General features: G+C 46.0%; 2 protein-coding genes across 2 annotated transcripts in view; one reads left to right on the top strand and one right to left on the bottom strand.

Annotated features, from left to right (window-relative positions):
- The window catches only part of LOC113206863 (glucose dehydrogenase [FAD, quinone]-like), a 65,820-nt gene extending 50,508 nt beyond the window's left edge, over positions 1-15,312 (top strand). The window contains exons 9-10 of the mRNA XM_052265442.1: positions 1,270-1,392; positions 14,925-15,312. Coding sequence (XP_052121402.1) covers positions 1,270-1,392; positions 14,925-15,072 — 271 coding nt within the window. The 3' untranslated portion in view covers positions 15,073-15,312. The remainder of the gene's footprint in view (positions 1-1,269; positions 1,393-14,924) is intronic.
- Positions 10,228-14,579, bottom strand: LOC127749025 (uncharacterized). The gene has a single exon (XM_052265441.1). It carries the CDS (start codon positions 12,181-12,183, stop codon positions 10,270-10,272), a length of 1,914 nt encoding a protein of 637 aa, XP_052121401.1. The 5' UTR covers positions 12,184-14,579; the 3' UTR covers positions 10,228-10,269.
- Positions 15,313-16,054: the final 742 nt, after the last annotated feature.

Here is a 16,054-nt window from a genome sequence, read left to right as displayed (position 1 = left end):
ATCGTGGAGACAAAACGGGGAACTGTGGCTGAGATGGTTGAGACAAACTCGAGCCATCATTGAGACACTCTTTCACCGAATGTTGATAAAAGCTGCGCGCCCACGTGGACACTTAAGAGAAGCGAACCTCCGACCTACCAGTTGAGAGTCTGTCTCGCTAACCGCTTGGCCAGAGCCGAAAGACAGAGGAACGTGTGTCACTGGCTGCACCGGTCCCGCACGTAGCGACGCTGCGCAGACTCGCAGGAGACATCTCTGAGACACACTTGATCCATCGCACCCTGACAAGGGTGGGCGAGTGGTAGCGCTCGCCGTATCAAGTGTGTCTCAGAGATGTCTCCAGCGTTTCTGCGCAGCGTCGCTACGTGCGGGACCGGTGCAGCCGGTGACACACGTCCTTCTATCTTTCCGCTCTTGCCAAGCGGTTAGCGAGACAGATTCTCAGCTGGTAGGTCGGAGGTTCGCTTCGCACCAGCGTCCTTGTCGGCGCGCAGCTTTTATCAACATTCGGTGAAAGTGTGTCTCAATGATGGCTCGAGTTTGTCTCAACCATCTCAGCCACAGTTCCCCGTTTTGTCTCCACGATAGCTTTAGCATGGATCAGTCATGGCTCAGGAAAGGCTACTTTTCGAGACAAAGTAGCCATCTTGGCACCTCTGTGGATCCACGATGGAGCCAACGAAAGCAGCTCTGGGAGGGCTCGGCTATGGATCAGAAGTAACTCAACGCTGACGGAAAGTGGACTCGATTGACGTTTCAAACTGACAATAGACTGGCTCAGCGGTGTCTCGAGAGTGTATGAGTAAGATCCACCTATGAGGCAAATCATTTTGTACGGGTGAACAATGACGGATCTGCTTTTTGCTGATCTCGGCATATTTGACTTTGGGGGCCTCTCACTCATCGCGGAGACGTTGTATCGTTTTCAGTAAAACATCATTTTCATTGTCATCATCTCGTGAATAAACAGAGACAACACCCAACACGATGCGATATCTGTAAGGAGAGTAAGAGGCCTTCAAAGTCAAGTATGCAGAGATCAGCAAAAAGTAGATCCGTCGTTGTTCAGCGACCGTTTTCTGATCCGTCGTTGTTCAGCGACCGCTTTCTGATCCGCCGTCGTTCAGCGACCGCTTTTTGATCCGCCTTTGTTGCTCGGATGCGTCGAGCAGTTGAACTGCGTGCCTTTTATTCCAAGGTGTCGAAATTCTGAAAAATGTATTTAAAACTGTCCATTAAACTGTGTGAACTTGTAATTTGCTTCGGTAGGGGCTTCCCGCACGACTCCGACGAGTACGCTAGGTGCCTCGTGAGGACAACGTCTGGCGCTACGTATCACTGGGTGGGTTCGTGTCCCATGGGCCCGGGTGACAAAGCCGTCGTGGATACCAGGTATGTACCTGTACGGTATGATCCCATTTAAAGACGTAGGGCCCCGTGCGTTAACATTATGCACGGGGTAGCTTAGCGAAGTGCATCAATACAACAGAAGACGTAACAAATATTGAACAAAACTATAATGAATGAGGGTCCGCCTAGTAGGTAGGCAACTGATTCTGCTCCTTGAACGTGAGAGATGGGGGAGGGACCAGCCGGGCCTTAAACCGCGGCCTGGTCTGGTTGGGTCGCTGTATTCAACTAGAGTTCAAATCCCTTGCACCCCCCCCCCTCTCTCTACAACAGGCATAGATTTGGAAGTCCACTAGAAAAGCTTGATACTGGGAAGTCTGGTTTCTATTCATCAAAATACATGGTTGATTTGTTTTGGTAAACACACAACTGTTACAGTTCCTGAAGTTCATACAGAATATGTCTGCTACTGTCCCTTCCTATCCCCACTGCCCTCCCCCTAATCAATTTACCCTTTTCTGTAATGCCACATGATGCTCCCATTTCATTCAATTCATTTTATTTGTGAAAGGTGAAATTCTATTTGGTTGCCTCTGGTTGAAGTGAAATTAAGTACCCTAATATTTAATTTAATTTCAAAATACATTTAAACTTCTCACCTACGACAAGTATAACTTGTCGCTCTTTCATTCATTTTTATCAGATCTCTCCGAAGCATTTGAAGCGCTGAAGTATATTTAATTGAAAGTTCTATTATGTATCGTATCATAGAGTTTAATTTAAATGCTCCCATCATTTTATTGGATATCATTAAACATAATGGGACTCCAGACAAAGCTAGTCAATTGAAGAAAATGATATACCTTGTTCTGATTTCGATGGGCCTATCCTACCTGAGTTAACGATATTGGCTATAATATTGTTCGGTCCCTTGCAGGTCCATGGCTATTGTGAAAATAAGTTGTGGGTCGAATAATCGTTTTGACATGTCCTAATAAAACACTTCCAATCATTCTACAAGTACACACTATTACATTTTGTTAAAATACAAAAATTGAAAATTTGGATTTTTTTAGTGGTTATAAAATTAAAAGTGTCATACAAGATTTGGTTTCTTTTTTCAAAATGAAAAAGGAAGTGTCTTATGCTCAAAGCCGATCAGAGTCGAAATGGCTTAGTTATTAGCTTCCAAAGGGTAAAAAGTGTTCAAAATCGACCAAATTGCCAAATTGGTGGGTAATATCTCTGCCATTTCGATTCCGATCGTCTTAGAGCATAAAACATTTTCGTTTTCTTTTGTCAAGATGACCCCGAAACAATAGTTACCTTTGCACATTTCTCCCAAACCCCGAACCCCCTCCTCCCCTCCAACTTACGTACGTAATTACGTAAACCATTTAAAATGTCATTTTCGTTCCTTTTCACCGGACACCGACGAAACTTTGTAAGTCGAGTTCCGCAACTCTAAAACTGAAAATTTCACACTCGGTTTGTCCATCTGACATTATGATCACGTGTGAGAAAATCAGAAAGTATCGAGGTGGGCGCAAGGAGCCATTTGAGTGTTCGCGCTCTTTTTCACTCAGGGTAGCCACCACCGAAACAACAACATCTGAAGCTCCCTCCGGGAAAGAAAGGACCAAATATTTCAAATTAGTCCGTTGCGAACGAAAAGGGGAGACTGGGTCTCCCTTAAATTACAGATGTTTAGGCAAACTCGCATTCCGTCATAAGTGCAGCCGTTTTCGAACAAAAGACGAACGTACACACGGACAGACAGACTCACGACCGAGACAACGCCTGACCCCTCATCAACTTGGACTGAGCTTCGCTCAGCGACAACATGGCATTCCCATGGCACCGATTTCCATGAACGTGGTTCTCAAGCCATTGTCCCATTCGGTTTGTCCCCTATGTCTCGCATGATCGCATAATTTTCTAAACTTTACTGAAATGGATCGGGGATCAAGAAGTGGTTAGCAACACTGTAACCGTTAACCCCGGGACCCGAGCAAAGAAAAAGTGTATTTTCTGAAAATGGCAGCATAGTGGCCTTTTCGAATAATTCTAGCACCATTGCAAGGCGCAGGCACGAAAACGGCTGTATTTTGCGAAAGTTAATATATCGAGGGGCCACCACTTCAATAGACTATTCCGGCGGGAGCGCGGGGAAGACTCCACGGAAAAACAAAAGGGCCCATGATTCGCCGAGCGGCGTCTCCCACCATCTTCCCGCAGTGGAGGGGGACGCCGCTCAGCCAATAGCGACCCCTTTTCGACGCGTCCGTGCAACAATATCCTTTCTGTTTCGCTGTCCCGAAAGACTAGCCTATCTGTTTCGCTGCCCCGAAAGACTAGCCTATCTGTTTTTCGGCGATCTCTGCAGCGCTATCTTCTTCTTAATGTTGGTTTGCTAATACTAACGGTAGGGTCATTTCGCGAAAACTGTCTTATTTCGGACCAACTGAAATCGACGTTCGCTGACGCCCGCCACGGGACCGAGTCGTTCGACATGGGACAACACACCCCATGGTGGCCAGGGTAAGTCGTATATCGCTTATTTTCGATTCTTGGGTTGGAATAGTGTTTTCCAGGCGCCATTTTGGATGAAAACTCCTGGAAACATTTTTTTAAGTTTTTTCCTTTAACGTTTTCATAGCCCTACCTTGCCCATTATTCTGGCCTGCCATAAGAGGTGGTATTGAAAACCTCAATTTTAAGCGTATTTTTTTCTGGACTAAACTCGCAATTTTACGGCCCCCTGGGTAAAAATTTTAAGGAGAAGGCTCTATCTCTTCTTGTTTGCATGATATGAATTGTTTTTATATTGCTGTAAATAAGCAACCTTTTCCCTTCCAAAAATAAATCGTAGCTCGAAAACCGGCTCAGGTAGAGCCTTCTCCCTAAAATTTTCGCCCAGAGGGCCGTAAAATTGCGTGTTTAGTCAAGAAAAAATACGCCCGAAATTGAGGTTTTCACAACCACCTCTTATGGCAGGCCAGAATGACAGGCAAGGTAGGGTTATGAAAACGTTAAAGGAAAAAACTTATAAAATGTTTCCAGGAGTTTTCATCCAAAATGGCGCCTGGAAAACACTATTACAACCCCAAAACCGAAAATAAGCGATATACGACTTACCCTAATGGTGGCGGCGGCAATGGTCGTGACCGGTCGTGACGGGACAGTTCGGCACCGCGGCTGCAACGAGCGTGTTCGTGACGGGACATCCCAGCGACATGATCGACGGGTATCCGTTCACCCGACGCAAAAAGATTTGTTTGCTTTTGGTACGCTTTCGGTACGCTATCGGTTCGCGGAGGGTCGCGCTCGGTGCGCCGATGGGTCGCCGAGGTTCGTCAGGCTCCTGGGCGACGTATCGCCAAGATTCGCCGGAGGTTCGCGCCGGCGCGACATTTGTCCGTCATCGAGTCGCTTCATGCGCGGACGAGCGACCTGAGTATGTTTTCAAGTCGCTCCGAGACGAACAGAGCGACCACAGTACGCTTTCGGTTCACCTGGAGAGCCCCGAGGAGTCGGGGTATTTTCCTTTCCAGGAAACCCCGGCTGAGGGCTAGCGCTAATCCCTAGACCGGCGCACTTGAGAGCAGAAGAGGGGACGATGGGGCGGCCCCGGAACCCCCGGACCCCGGAGCCCGACGGCTCCTCTGCACTGCACACTGCCCACTTTGGCAGCTGGACACAACGACCACGTCAGTCTACATACGAGTTGAAGTTGCAGAGAGAACGCACTCGTAGAGAGAGGACGCATACCTCCGTACAACTATGCACATACGTAATATACGCACAATTTTAGGCGATATTATGCATAATTAGGTACAATGTTGTACATAGTTACGTACAAATTTTGTTCGTAGGTTATGTATGTTGACAGTTGTACGTACCTACGCACTAAACAGTACATTGTCAGTCAGTGCCCGCCGCAAAACAAAATATAGCTTTATGTGTGCTTTCTGCTCGCGTCGCGAAGATGGGGACTTTAGTACGCTTTCAGGTCGCTCGCGGTTTGTCGGTAATAATCTTCTGGCCCGTAGAGCCCCGAGGCTGGCCGAGGAGGGACCCCGGTATCGGACACGGTCCCCTTACCGGCGAACTCGTGGTCTAGTGGTCAAGGCGACGGGTTCCTAACTCGGATGACCGAGGTTCGAGTCCCAGCAAAGGTAAAGTACTTTCCAATTGAATGTCATTAAATAAAATTACTACGTTGAAGTAGAGGAAGAGGGAGGGGGCCAGGGAAAGGTAACAATCGATAAAAACCACAAATAAAATATTTTCCTTTTTGGCTATCGGAATACTGCTGCCTACCCGCCCTGGACATCTCCTACCCCCGGGTACTGCCCTACCCGCACCCCCTATCCCTGGCGTCGTCCCCTGTGAACCCCCCCCCCCCCCCCCCGTTTTCACGTCCGAATAGCGAACATTTGGCAACCTAAAAGCAAACCTTTGGCGAACTCAACGCGTACCGCAGGCGAACTTTTGGCGACCCAAGCGGAGTCGGCCCATGACGTACCAAAAGCAAACAATGTTCGCGAAATGTCACATTCGCGCTCTTCGGCGGACCGAAAGCGAACTCCACGGCGAACCGTGCGCGAACATCTGGCGAACACTTAAAAAGGTCGCGGCTTGTGCGCGTGGAGTTCACCACGACGCACAGAAAACGATCTAAAAGCGAACAAATCTTTTTTGCGTCGGGCACGGGACAGTCCGGACCAAAAGGCCGCCGACGTGTTCGTGACGGGACACTGCGGCCACGGGTCGACGGACACCCGTTCGTGACGGGACAGTGCACCACCGTTGTCTTCCTCTCGTAGAAACCTTTCAAACGAGTATAACGGTACCTCCTTTCAATATGCGCTTATAATTCATTAGGCTAAACGTAACCGCTCATCACCTCGGGTTCTAAACAGAACCGCTTACCTGCGCGGGTTCTACACAGAACCGCTCATCTGCTCGCGGCCGTGGCGCTGGTTAGGTTAGGTTGCCCCTCATATTTACTACAATATCACCCAACATCGTAGGCTTCTACGGGTTATAGCAGTTTTAATACGGTGTTCCAGAGAGAGTATGTTACATTTTTTGTTTCGAAATTGAAGCTCAGCGCCTAGAAACATCCATTGAAATCTGGGAATCACCCGCCCGTATTTCAGAACGATAAGCGGTTCTGCGTAGGACCCGTGCAGATGAGCGGTTCTGTTTAGAGCCCTTAGTAATGAGCGGGTATGTGTGGACTAAAAACAAATGAGCGCATATTGATAGGAGGTACCGATAAGGTCGATGCCTCCTGCGCTAACTAGCCTTCTAGCCTTCAGACACCCATCAACCTTATACTCGTTTGAAAGGTTTTTTCGAGAGGAAGACAACGGTGTAGTCAAAATGGCAAATATCTTATTGCTTTAGGAGTAATCAGCGAATAACGTTTTATATGCTTGTTTGAAAGAACTTGTCAAAAGTAAGGTCCTGGTGAGATCAAAATGACAATATCTTGCCTGCATGCAGAGATATAGGTGCTTATAGACATACAGGACAGTCCCGTGACGAACGGATCTCCGTCGACACAGGGGATGATATGTCCCGTCGCGAACACGCCAACTGCGCCCCCCGGTGCCAAACTGTCCCGTCACGAACACGTCGGCATGCCCCTGAGGCCAACCTGTCCCGTCATGAACACCGTTGTCACCACCCCAGGAGGCCCAGCGAGAAATGCATCGTCGAAATTTGGTCGATTTGATTGATCGACGCGAAATCGACGTAGTTTGGGTTGTCAGAATTAATTAAGAGTGTGCTCACGCTCGTGTCTCAAGTCTAACTGCCTTATTATTCAGTGTGACGGTAGCCATTACAGTTATTTGCAGATAGCTTATTTGCAGTATGTCTTAGGTGCACTACATCACCTTTCCTTTTTTTAATAAAAATAAAAGATTATATCACAGGCATTAAGAGATCAGAAGGGAAATTGAATGTTTAATACAAAATCCTTCAAATGTGAAGGTAAGCGTCTATTACGAACAGGTCTCCGAGGAGTGGTAGGACAAGTAACTGGAGTCTCAGGACGAGCCAAGCTTGGAGCTGATGCAGGCGTCGCAGGAGTTTGAGGGGTAGAGTGCATATCTTGAGAGGCTTGAGAAGGTGTTGAAACCGTCGCAGAAGGATTAGGTTCATTTGCTTCTGGAAAAAGAGAGGTGCGGTCAACGTATGGTCTTACAAAAGAGCTATTCCTTTCAAGTACCTTTCCATGGTCTGTTTGAACCCAAACTTTTGACCCAGCTTTCTTGAGTAGCGTAAGAGGAGAAGACTCATAATTGGTGCTGAGTTTGTCTGTCTTCCTTTGCTGAAGTAGGACTCGATCACCAGAGCCAAGAGAAGAGGGTGCAGCATGCCTGGTTCTGTCTGCGTATTCCTTGTTTCTGGCCTTTGAAAGATCATCACGGTCTCTCACTTCTTCGTCATCCAAGGGAGGAAACACAGTTGTCAAGGATGGGAGTTTATCCCTAATTTTCCTGCCAGTCATCAACTCGAGCGGGGCTATCCTGGTAACAGAGTGAGGAGTAGAGCGATAAGCAAACAAGAATGATTGTAACTCTGATTTCCATTTTTTCCCTTCAGCTTGGGCAATCTTGAGCCGCTTGAGGATGGTCTTGTTTTGACGTTCCACTTCATCATTGGCTTGTGGCCACAATGGAGTGACAAGCCTGTGAGTCACACCAACATTCCTCAGGTACTCCTGGAACTCTCCAGCAACAAAACAAGGTCCATTATCAGTCACCAAAATATATGGGTAGCCCCATCGAGAGAAGACATATTCCAGACAATCAATAGTTTTTTCAGCTGTGATTTTCTTGGTAGACAAGACTTCGAAGTATCGACTATAATAACAGACAACCACCAACAAGTAGTCTCCAGATGGCAAAGGGCCTAAATAGTCACAGCTTACAATGTCCCAACAGGCTCTTGGAAGAGGAGACGAGAGCATCGGTTCAACAGTGGAGCGTTATTGTACAAGTTGACACCCATGGCAACTTTTAACCCACTTTTCTGCATCCTTATGAACTCCATCCCACCAAACTTTAGAGCGAAGTCTCTGCTTTGTGGCGACTATGCCCATATGACCTTCATGTGCTAAAGCAAGAGTTTTCTTTTGCAAAGATTTGGGTATTATTAAACTTGAGTTTTTAGTCAAAATACCTTCTACTTCTCCAAGTTCATTTTTAATCAGTTCAAATCTTCTAAGAGAGGGTGGCCAGGCATCAGACTTCAAGGCCACAGACAAGGGAAGTAAGACTTCATCCTTTTGAGTTTCCTCCTGTAATTCTTCCAAAGTAATACATCTTGGAGTCAAATCAGAAACTAATGTTCGAACTAGCCATTCTTCCGAGACATCTTCTTTCCCACTAGGTACAGTGGAAAGACGTGACAGGCAATCAGCAATGTTAGATTTGCCAGGCTTATAAACCACAGAGTATCTGAAGGGCATCAATCGCAAGACCCACCTTTCCACCCGGGCACATGGCTTGCTGGTGGGCTTAAAAATAAACTCAAGGGCCTTATGGTCTGTGACTAGCTTGAAGGAACACCCAAGAAGGTACATGGAAAGTTTTTTACAACCCCAAACCAGAGACAAAGCTTTCTTTTCCGTTTGTGAGTACTTCTTTTCCAAAACTGTAAGCGCCTTAGAGGCAAAAGTAATGACTCTGTTGACTAACTGACCTTGATATTCTTGCAGTTGATATAGAACAGCCCCCAGGGCAACAGGTGAGGCATCTACGACCAAAGTTGTTGGAGCAGAGAGATCAAAATAGGCCAAAATAGACTGTGCCGACAAGGCGCTCTTCAAAGCCTCAAAGCTACGTTGTTGCTCCTCAGTCCAGCAAAATTAATTTAACTCCTTGTCGAGTGAGCCTGCGGAGAGGATCTGCAACATTGGCAAAGTTGGGGATAAATACAGAACAAAAATTGGGAACAGGCTGACTCGTACTACGGTTACTCGTCCCTCCGACGATTCGTCCTCAACAATTAGTGACATGATAACTCGTCCCTAGATTTTTTGTCCTCGGTTAGTTTGTCCTCAGTAATGGTTAGTACCCAGACAACTTGTCACCTTTTTCGAACCCTTGCACGCGGCACCTAGTGACAATTCACTGATAAATAACGTGTTCAACTGGCGTGCACATGCACGTGCAGAGCAACAAACCCTAGGTGCGTCTATCTGAATGGGTGCGGGGTATACTTATAGTAGCCCTGTTAAAAGAATACACCAGTAAATTACTACAGAATGGTCTGGTAACTTTTTCAACAGTGTGATTCTGTACGCTGGAATGTACTTCTTTCTTTTCAAGCAAAGTTAAATCTTTTTCTCTCAAACACCTGTCGAACAGATTTTGACCATAGCAATGAAGTGCAGGGCTATATCTGTATGGATTCCGTTTCTGGTTACAGAATTTTCGACAGTTTGACAATACCCCACGCCAGGATCAGAGGGGACGAAAAGAGGACAGGAAGGTAGGACAAATGGGGGACAAATAATGAAAACTGAGGACGAATTATCTTCGGACGAAAAAAAGTATACCAAAATGACTGAGGACAAATAGACGGAGTACCAGTCCTCAGGGGGACGAATAGTGAGGGGACGAATCGACATGGAGCCCAAAAATTAGCCAGTCCCAAGAAGCTGTGCACTTCTTCAGCAGAAGCGGGTTCTCGGAACGTCTTGATTGCCTCCATGCTGTGATCAGTAGGTTGGTAGTCTTTCGCAGAAATTCTGCTACCCATAAACTCGATTTCAGGGACAGAAAATTGGCACTTTAGCAAGTTCAAGGTATAGTTAGCCTTTTGGAAAGCTTCTGGGACCAAACGCAGTGCCCTGTCATGGGTCTGCTGGTCTTTTCCATGTATAACACCATCATCCTACATCAGGACAAAGTTCTTGATATGATGGGTTAGGCTTCTTACAGTGGAATAAGCCAACTCAGGGAAACAACTCAAACCAAAAAATAGAACTTTATAGCGGAAAAGGCCAAATGGTGTACTAAATGTACCAACATCTCTAGACTCTTCTGCAATTGCATGTTGGTGAAAGAATAAATTGAAATCAATCTTGCTAAATATTTTAGAACCATTTAATTTGGCCAAACAATCTTCCACCAGTGGAATTGGGTACATTACCTCTTCAACATACTGGTTCACCTGTCTCATATCAACCACCAGTCTAAATTTACCAGAATCCTTTTTTGGAACAAGATGAGAAGGAGACACAAATTTGGAAACATGGTCCGGTGGAACTCTCTCAATGATGTCATGAGCCAGAAGATCCGATAAAATTTCTTCCATGGGACGGAGATAATGAAAAGCCACTCTTCTTTGAGGTTGAATTATCCCTGGAGAGTTCTTCTTCATTGGAATGGTGTTGTTAATGTTGGCGACTCTGCCAACACCCTTAAGCAAAGTAGGATAATTATTAGCAATGCTAGTAGAGGGGAGAGAAACAGCATTCAGCTGGTCAGAAGCTCCTAAACCAAGTCGAAGGACTTCCAGTAGCAGGGCAGATTCTTTCCCCAACAAAGCTTCGTAAGAAGGAGGTACATCAACCACATAGAATTTAACATTGTCCAAAGTTTTCCCATTTTCGAGGGAAACATTGCAGACAAAGTATCCAAGAATTTGAACTCTAGTTCCACTTTCCAGACCATAGGGGCATAATACTCTTAGTTGTTCTTGAAAAACCCCTGGAAATTTCTTCTTGATTTGTTCCCAAATATGCTTAGGAATAATATTTTTCCTTGATCCGGAGTCAATTAACATTCTAGTTTTAGCATATCCCAAGTGTACTTTTATGTACTCACTTGCATCTTGAGAGTTCAACTGGCAGACGGGGAGTTCTTCGTGAAAGGCACGTATGATATCTTCATCGTCCGACGAATCGACAGGAGGGACATCGACTCTCCTTGCCTTGAATGCTTCGACTCTTTCCTTCTTGGTTTTACACATCTTCTTGACATGTCCTTTAATACCACATCTTTCACAAGACTGATTTAGACCAGGGCAGGAAGGATCATAACCCTTATGGTCAGGGGCCCCACACCTAAAACAATTATCAGCAGATTTAGGACCATTATTCTTCTTATTATCCGTACCTTTCTTTTGAGAAGACTTCTTATTCAACTGAAGGCGGTTGACAGCATCAGTAGTGGCTCTGGCCTGTTGTAAAAGCTTCTCATAGGTTATGGACATGGTGCGTGCTGATTGTAAGGTGAAGGGCGCTGCTGCAGTAGCGGCCATTATTACTTTATTCAATTCCATCTTGAGCTCAGCCCACGGGCATCGTGCACACAAACGATCCCGAATCATATCCCCCTCATCACCAAAATCACAGTAAGAGGCTTGGGACCTGAGCTTCTGGACAAATGAATCGACCGTATCTGAAGCTTCGAACCGCAAATCAAAGAAAATCTCTCTTTCATAGATATGGTTCTTCTGCGGCTCGAAATGGCGAGTTAGAAGTGACACAGCGTTTTCAAAGAGCAATCTTGACTCACGTTCAAAAGCCTGCGTCGCTGCAGCGTGGACCTCTTCTTGGGCTGCGGTGGGGTTTGCCGGCAAAGGAGCAGGTTGAACCGGGTCATCTGGAGCGGTTGCAAAGAAGATCTCTTCTACTTCTTTTCCAGCTTTGTGGAGGAACATTGCCCGCTGTCGTTTAGGTTCTTCAAATCCTTTTGCTTCCAAATAATTCTTCGCCTGGCGCGCCCAAACCCGCCACCTGGGTCCAACACTTGACGCATTGACATACGGCTCAAACTTCTCCATGCCGTCAGAGTCTCCCATCGTGGAGACTAGAGTTCAGAGTACCTCGTCGCCAATGTAGTTTGGGTTGTCAGAATTAATTAAGTGTGCTCACGCCCGTGTCTCAAGTCTAACTGCTTTATTATTCAGTGTGACAGTAGCCATTACAGTTATTTGCAGATAGCTTATTTGCAGTATGTCTTAGGTACACTACAGATCCGATGGAATTTTGTCATCTAGATCGATGAATTGTCGACTTCGACGTCACTTCGACGTCGATTCGACGTCGTTTCGAGTTTGCATTTCTGGCTGGGAGGGCCATACGGTCCCGTGACGAACGAGTCCGGTAGGGCCGCGGTACAAACTGTCCCGTGGAGAACACGACGGCATGCTCCTTGGGCCACAATGTCCCGTCACGAACAGGTCGGCGGCTACCTGGGGACGACCTGTCCCGTCGTGAACGGGTCGGCACCAACCTGGGAGTGAGCTGTCCCGTCGCGAACACGTGCGGTGCGAACCTGTGAGCGAACTGTCCCGTCACGAACTCCTCGGCATGCTCTTGGGGCCGACCTGTCCCGTCATGAACACTGTTTGCCGGCACCCCGGGGCCAAATGTCCTGTCGCGAACACGTCGGCCCTACCCTAGGGCTGCACTGTCCCGTGGCGACAATGCACGTGGCGAGCCGTCCCTTCACGAACGGCGCGGCGGCGGCCTGTTTTGGAACTTGTACGTTTGAAAAATGAAGATAAAATTAGGTTTATGACGAGATTTGTCGTGTTCGCCATATCGTATTGTTTAACTAGTACCTTGAGCATTGTATTACGCCCACAAGAAGTATTGGACAACCATTCGTTGATTTTTTATCACGTTTTGAACTTTGTTTTAGTAATTTTTGTTGTTTTGTGAAAACGAACATAACCCGACTTTTCCATATATTACTCCTTCAAATTGATCAAACTATTGATGCGAAATCGTTCTGTGGGGTTCCAATGATAAGTTGGAAACCCCGTTTGTTCACATCTCAACATGTGTTATGTTTTCTAGCTGATTATTTTGGTGAAACTGAAAGTGAGGACAAGTTAAAAGTGGAGAAAATCATCAGTTTTCTTCCCGTGGAGACGAAGTGTGAGGTTATGGTTTGCTGTTCGAGTATGGATTCGCTTCGTTATGTCGTCGGACAGATTTGTGCAAAGTGGCGTCCTTGTGAGGTGACTTATTCGTCCGCTATCGACTGTGCACAAGAATATGACAGTTTTGGTGAAATGGCCCGGTAGTAAAAGAGTAAAAACTGCTGCGTAATCCTAAAGGATCAAGGAACAAATGGCAATTTTTACCTTTTTTCTACTGTTAATATTAGCAACCCCACAATAAGAGGAAGACAGCGCTGCAGAGAGCGCCGAAAAACAGATAGGCTAGTCTTTCGGGGCAGCGAAACAGGATACTGTTACACGGACGCGTCGTTTTGTGCTTCCGTGGAGTCTTCTGCGCGCTCCCGCCGGAATAGTCTATTTAGGATGTACACAGGATTACGTGATTACGGGGATTACACGTGAATTTTGAAGGGATTACACATGCATTTTGTTGAATTCTTGGCTCTGAAACCACTATATTTGGCCAATGAGGTGAAATCTAGTGATGATGGTTTAAAATTTGGCCAAGTATTACACGGAATTCATCAGGATTATGTAGGGGATTATATAGGGATTGCACCCTCATCCTCATCTGTACACAAGATTACGCGATCGGTGGCCCCCTCGTATGATATTTTATCCCGCATAGAAATAAGTATATCTAAAAGACACTTTTAGTTACAGCAACCAAAGTATTTTTCTCCGTGTAGTTTGTCAGAAAATGCCAAACAGCATAACTGCAGCACAATTGAGAAGAAAACTTGTCATAAAGAGGGTACATTTTAAAAATATTACATCAAAGTCAGAGCAAACAGGGAAACAGGGACATTTTTAGATCATAAGTTACAGTTTGAAATAAACGCACATTGTGCACATCCTATTTATGGGGTCTTTTTCCTAGGTTGTGCATAATAGGCATGAGCATCTCTTATATGGGGTTCCTTGTGGTGTTCCTTGCTTGCTGTTCACTGGAACAGGATCACATCGCGGTCTTAAATTAACTATATGGGATCGTTACGCTATTGAGTCCATGGGACTGCAAACATTCCACATCCCATGTCGATCCCGTACATTTTTTGATGCGCCCTCTGACGATATAATCTAGCATTAGCCGCGATTTTGATGCGGTCCTACATGAATATTGTTTTAATTTTGATGAGAACAGCTGAGTCATAACGAAGTCCGATACAAGCGTGCAGGGACAAGTTTAGTAGGTTCTCGGGGTCAAAAAGAAGGTGGAGCCGAACCCGTTGTCCACTTTTACCTGGCCCAAGCAGTTTGCACGGGGGGGGGGGGGGGGGGCCTAAATTTTTAATAAATTTTAAACGGACTTATTTTGACATATATCCTGCAGAGCAGCCCAAATTTAAGGCCGATATTCTGATGAAAAAAGGTTTTACAGCGTTTCCTTGGGTTTTTTATGCAATCCATGGCAAAATAAACCATGGTAGCAGGGTCCTATACAGGAGACCTGACGGTCCCATCGTAAGAGGGATCAGTCCTATATGAAATGTATTTCTATGGATAACTCGGAGAATCCCTTGGAAACCAGGGACCCCATGGTATTTTAATCGCGGGAAACTATGGTATTTCTGTGGCAATTTTGGACTGGGCGTGCATCCTTGGCTAAATTCGTTTTTTTAAATAAACAGACTTCGGGTCCATGGGTTGCGCCACCTGCGAGTCGCCGACGCGTCCGTTATGCCGTCCCTTCCGAGCGGCAACACTATGGCGGCCGTCATCATGGTGGCAGAGTACGCTGCGGACCTCATCAAGAAGGAACACGTCATCAGCCACTGATGTTGACGTAGTTGCGTGTGTGCCTTCCTGAAAGAGAACAGATTGACATTCTTTTATTCGCCCAGATCTATTCCCACCCTGTGTGCCTGGTGTGTGTCTCTGCCCCTCATCAGACCCTAACTGAACGTGACTGAGAGGTTTGCACGGGTCACTTCGACGTATCCAAGCAGAGAAGGCGGATCTTAAAGCAGTCTTGTTACAAAGGTGTATTTAAAATAAAGCGCTCGACGAACAAACGCAGATCTGCATTTTGGTGATCTCTGCGCCGACAGTATTTAATACAGGACAACCAATACATTTTTGCCAGGTCTTGACCTCGCTTTACTTTTACAGTCGGACTGCAATAATTTTTACGGTCTACACCGTATATTAGAAGGGCTGGTCTGATACAGTTCGAACCGTATTTCAGATTTCGGTCCGACTGTATTTACTATTACGGTCAGGCGCAGTCAGGCCAGCTGCACAATCGTTTTTGAAAACTACGGCGCAAGTCTATCATTTTCTGGACCAAAGGGCGTAAGTCCAATATGATTTCCGAAAACGGGGCCCAAGTCCACCTAGCTTTACAAAAGATATAACTTGAGTACTTGAGCCTAAAAATGCCAATAAACACAATAACACCACAAGAAAAGGAAAATAAAAGGGTTTACACAATCCCCGCTTGCATGTTATTCATCTAGACCTTACTTCCATCACTCTTTGAATTTGTCTGACCACATGGAAAATAACGTCTACTAAGGCTTGGGTCCAATGTTTATGGAAGAAAGCATCTCCACAACAACTTATTTGTTCCAATATTGATATTTTTGGCTATGCGCTAGCCGTTAGCGAAGCCCATTACTCCACTGACCGAAATAGCTCCATTCCGTTTGTCTGTATTCATGCACGACAACTCAAGACGGAATTGAGATAGTGACCTGGGAATTTCTTGGTGAAAAAAGACAAAGTGAGTTCTAAGATAAGGGCAATTCCAGAAAAAAGC

This window comes from Frankliniella occidentalis, unplaced genomic scaffold, assembly GCF_000697945.3.
Source record: "Frankliniella occidentalis isolate FOCC.00 unplaced genomic scaffold, Focc_3.1 Scaffold27, whole genome shotgun sequence".
In the NCBI taxonomy this organism is placed as follows: domain Eukaryota; kingdom Metazoa; phylum Arthropoda; class Insecta; order Thysanoptera; family Thripidae; genus Frankliniella; species Frankliniella occidentalis.
The sequence above is the reverse complement of the archived record's forward strand: the minus strand, read 5'-3'. Positions and strand labels throughout refer to the sequence as shown.

Excerpts from the sequence above, each read along its gene's own strand:
- LOC127749025 (XM_052265441.1), bottom strand. The coding sequence starts at position 12,183 with ATGGGAGACTCTGACGGCATGGAGAAGTTTGAGCCGTATGTCAATGCG.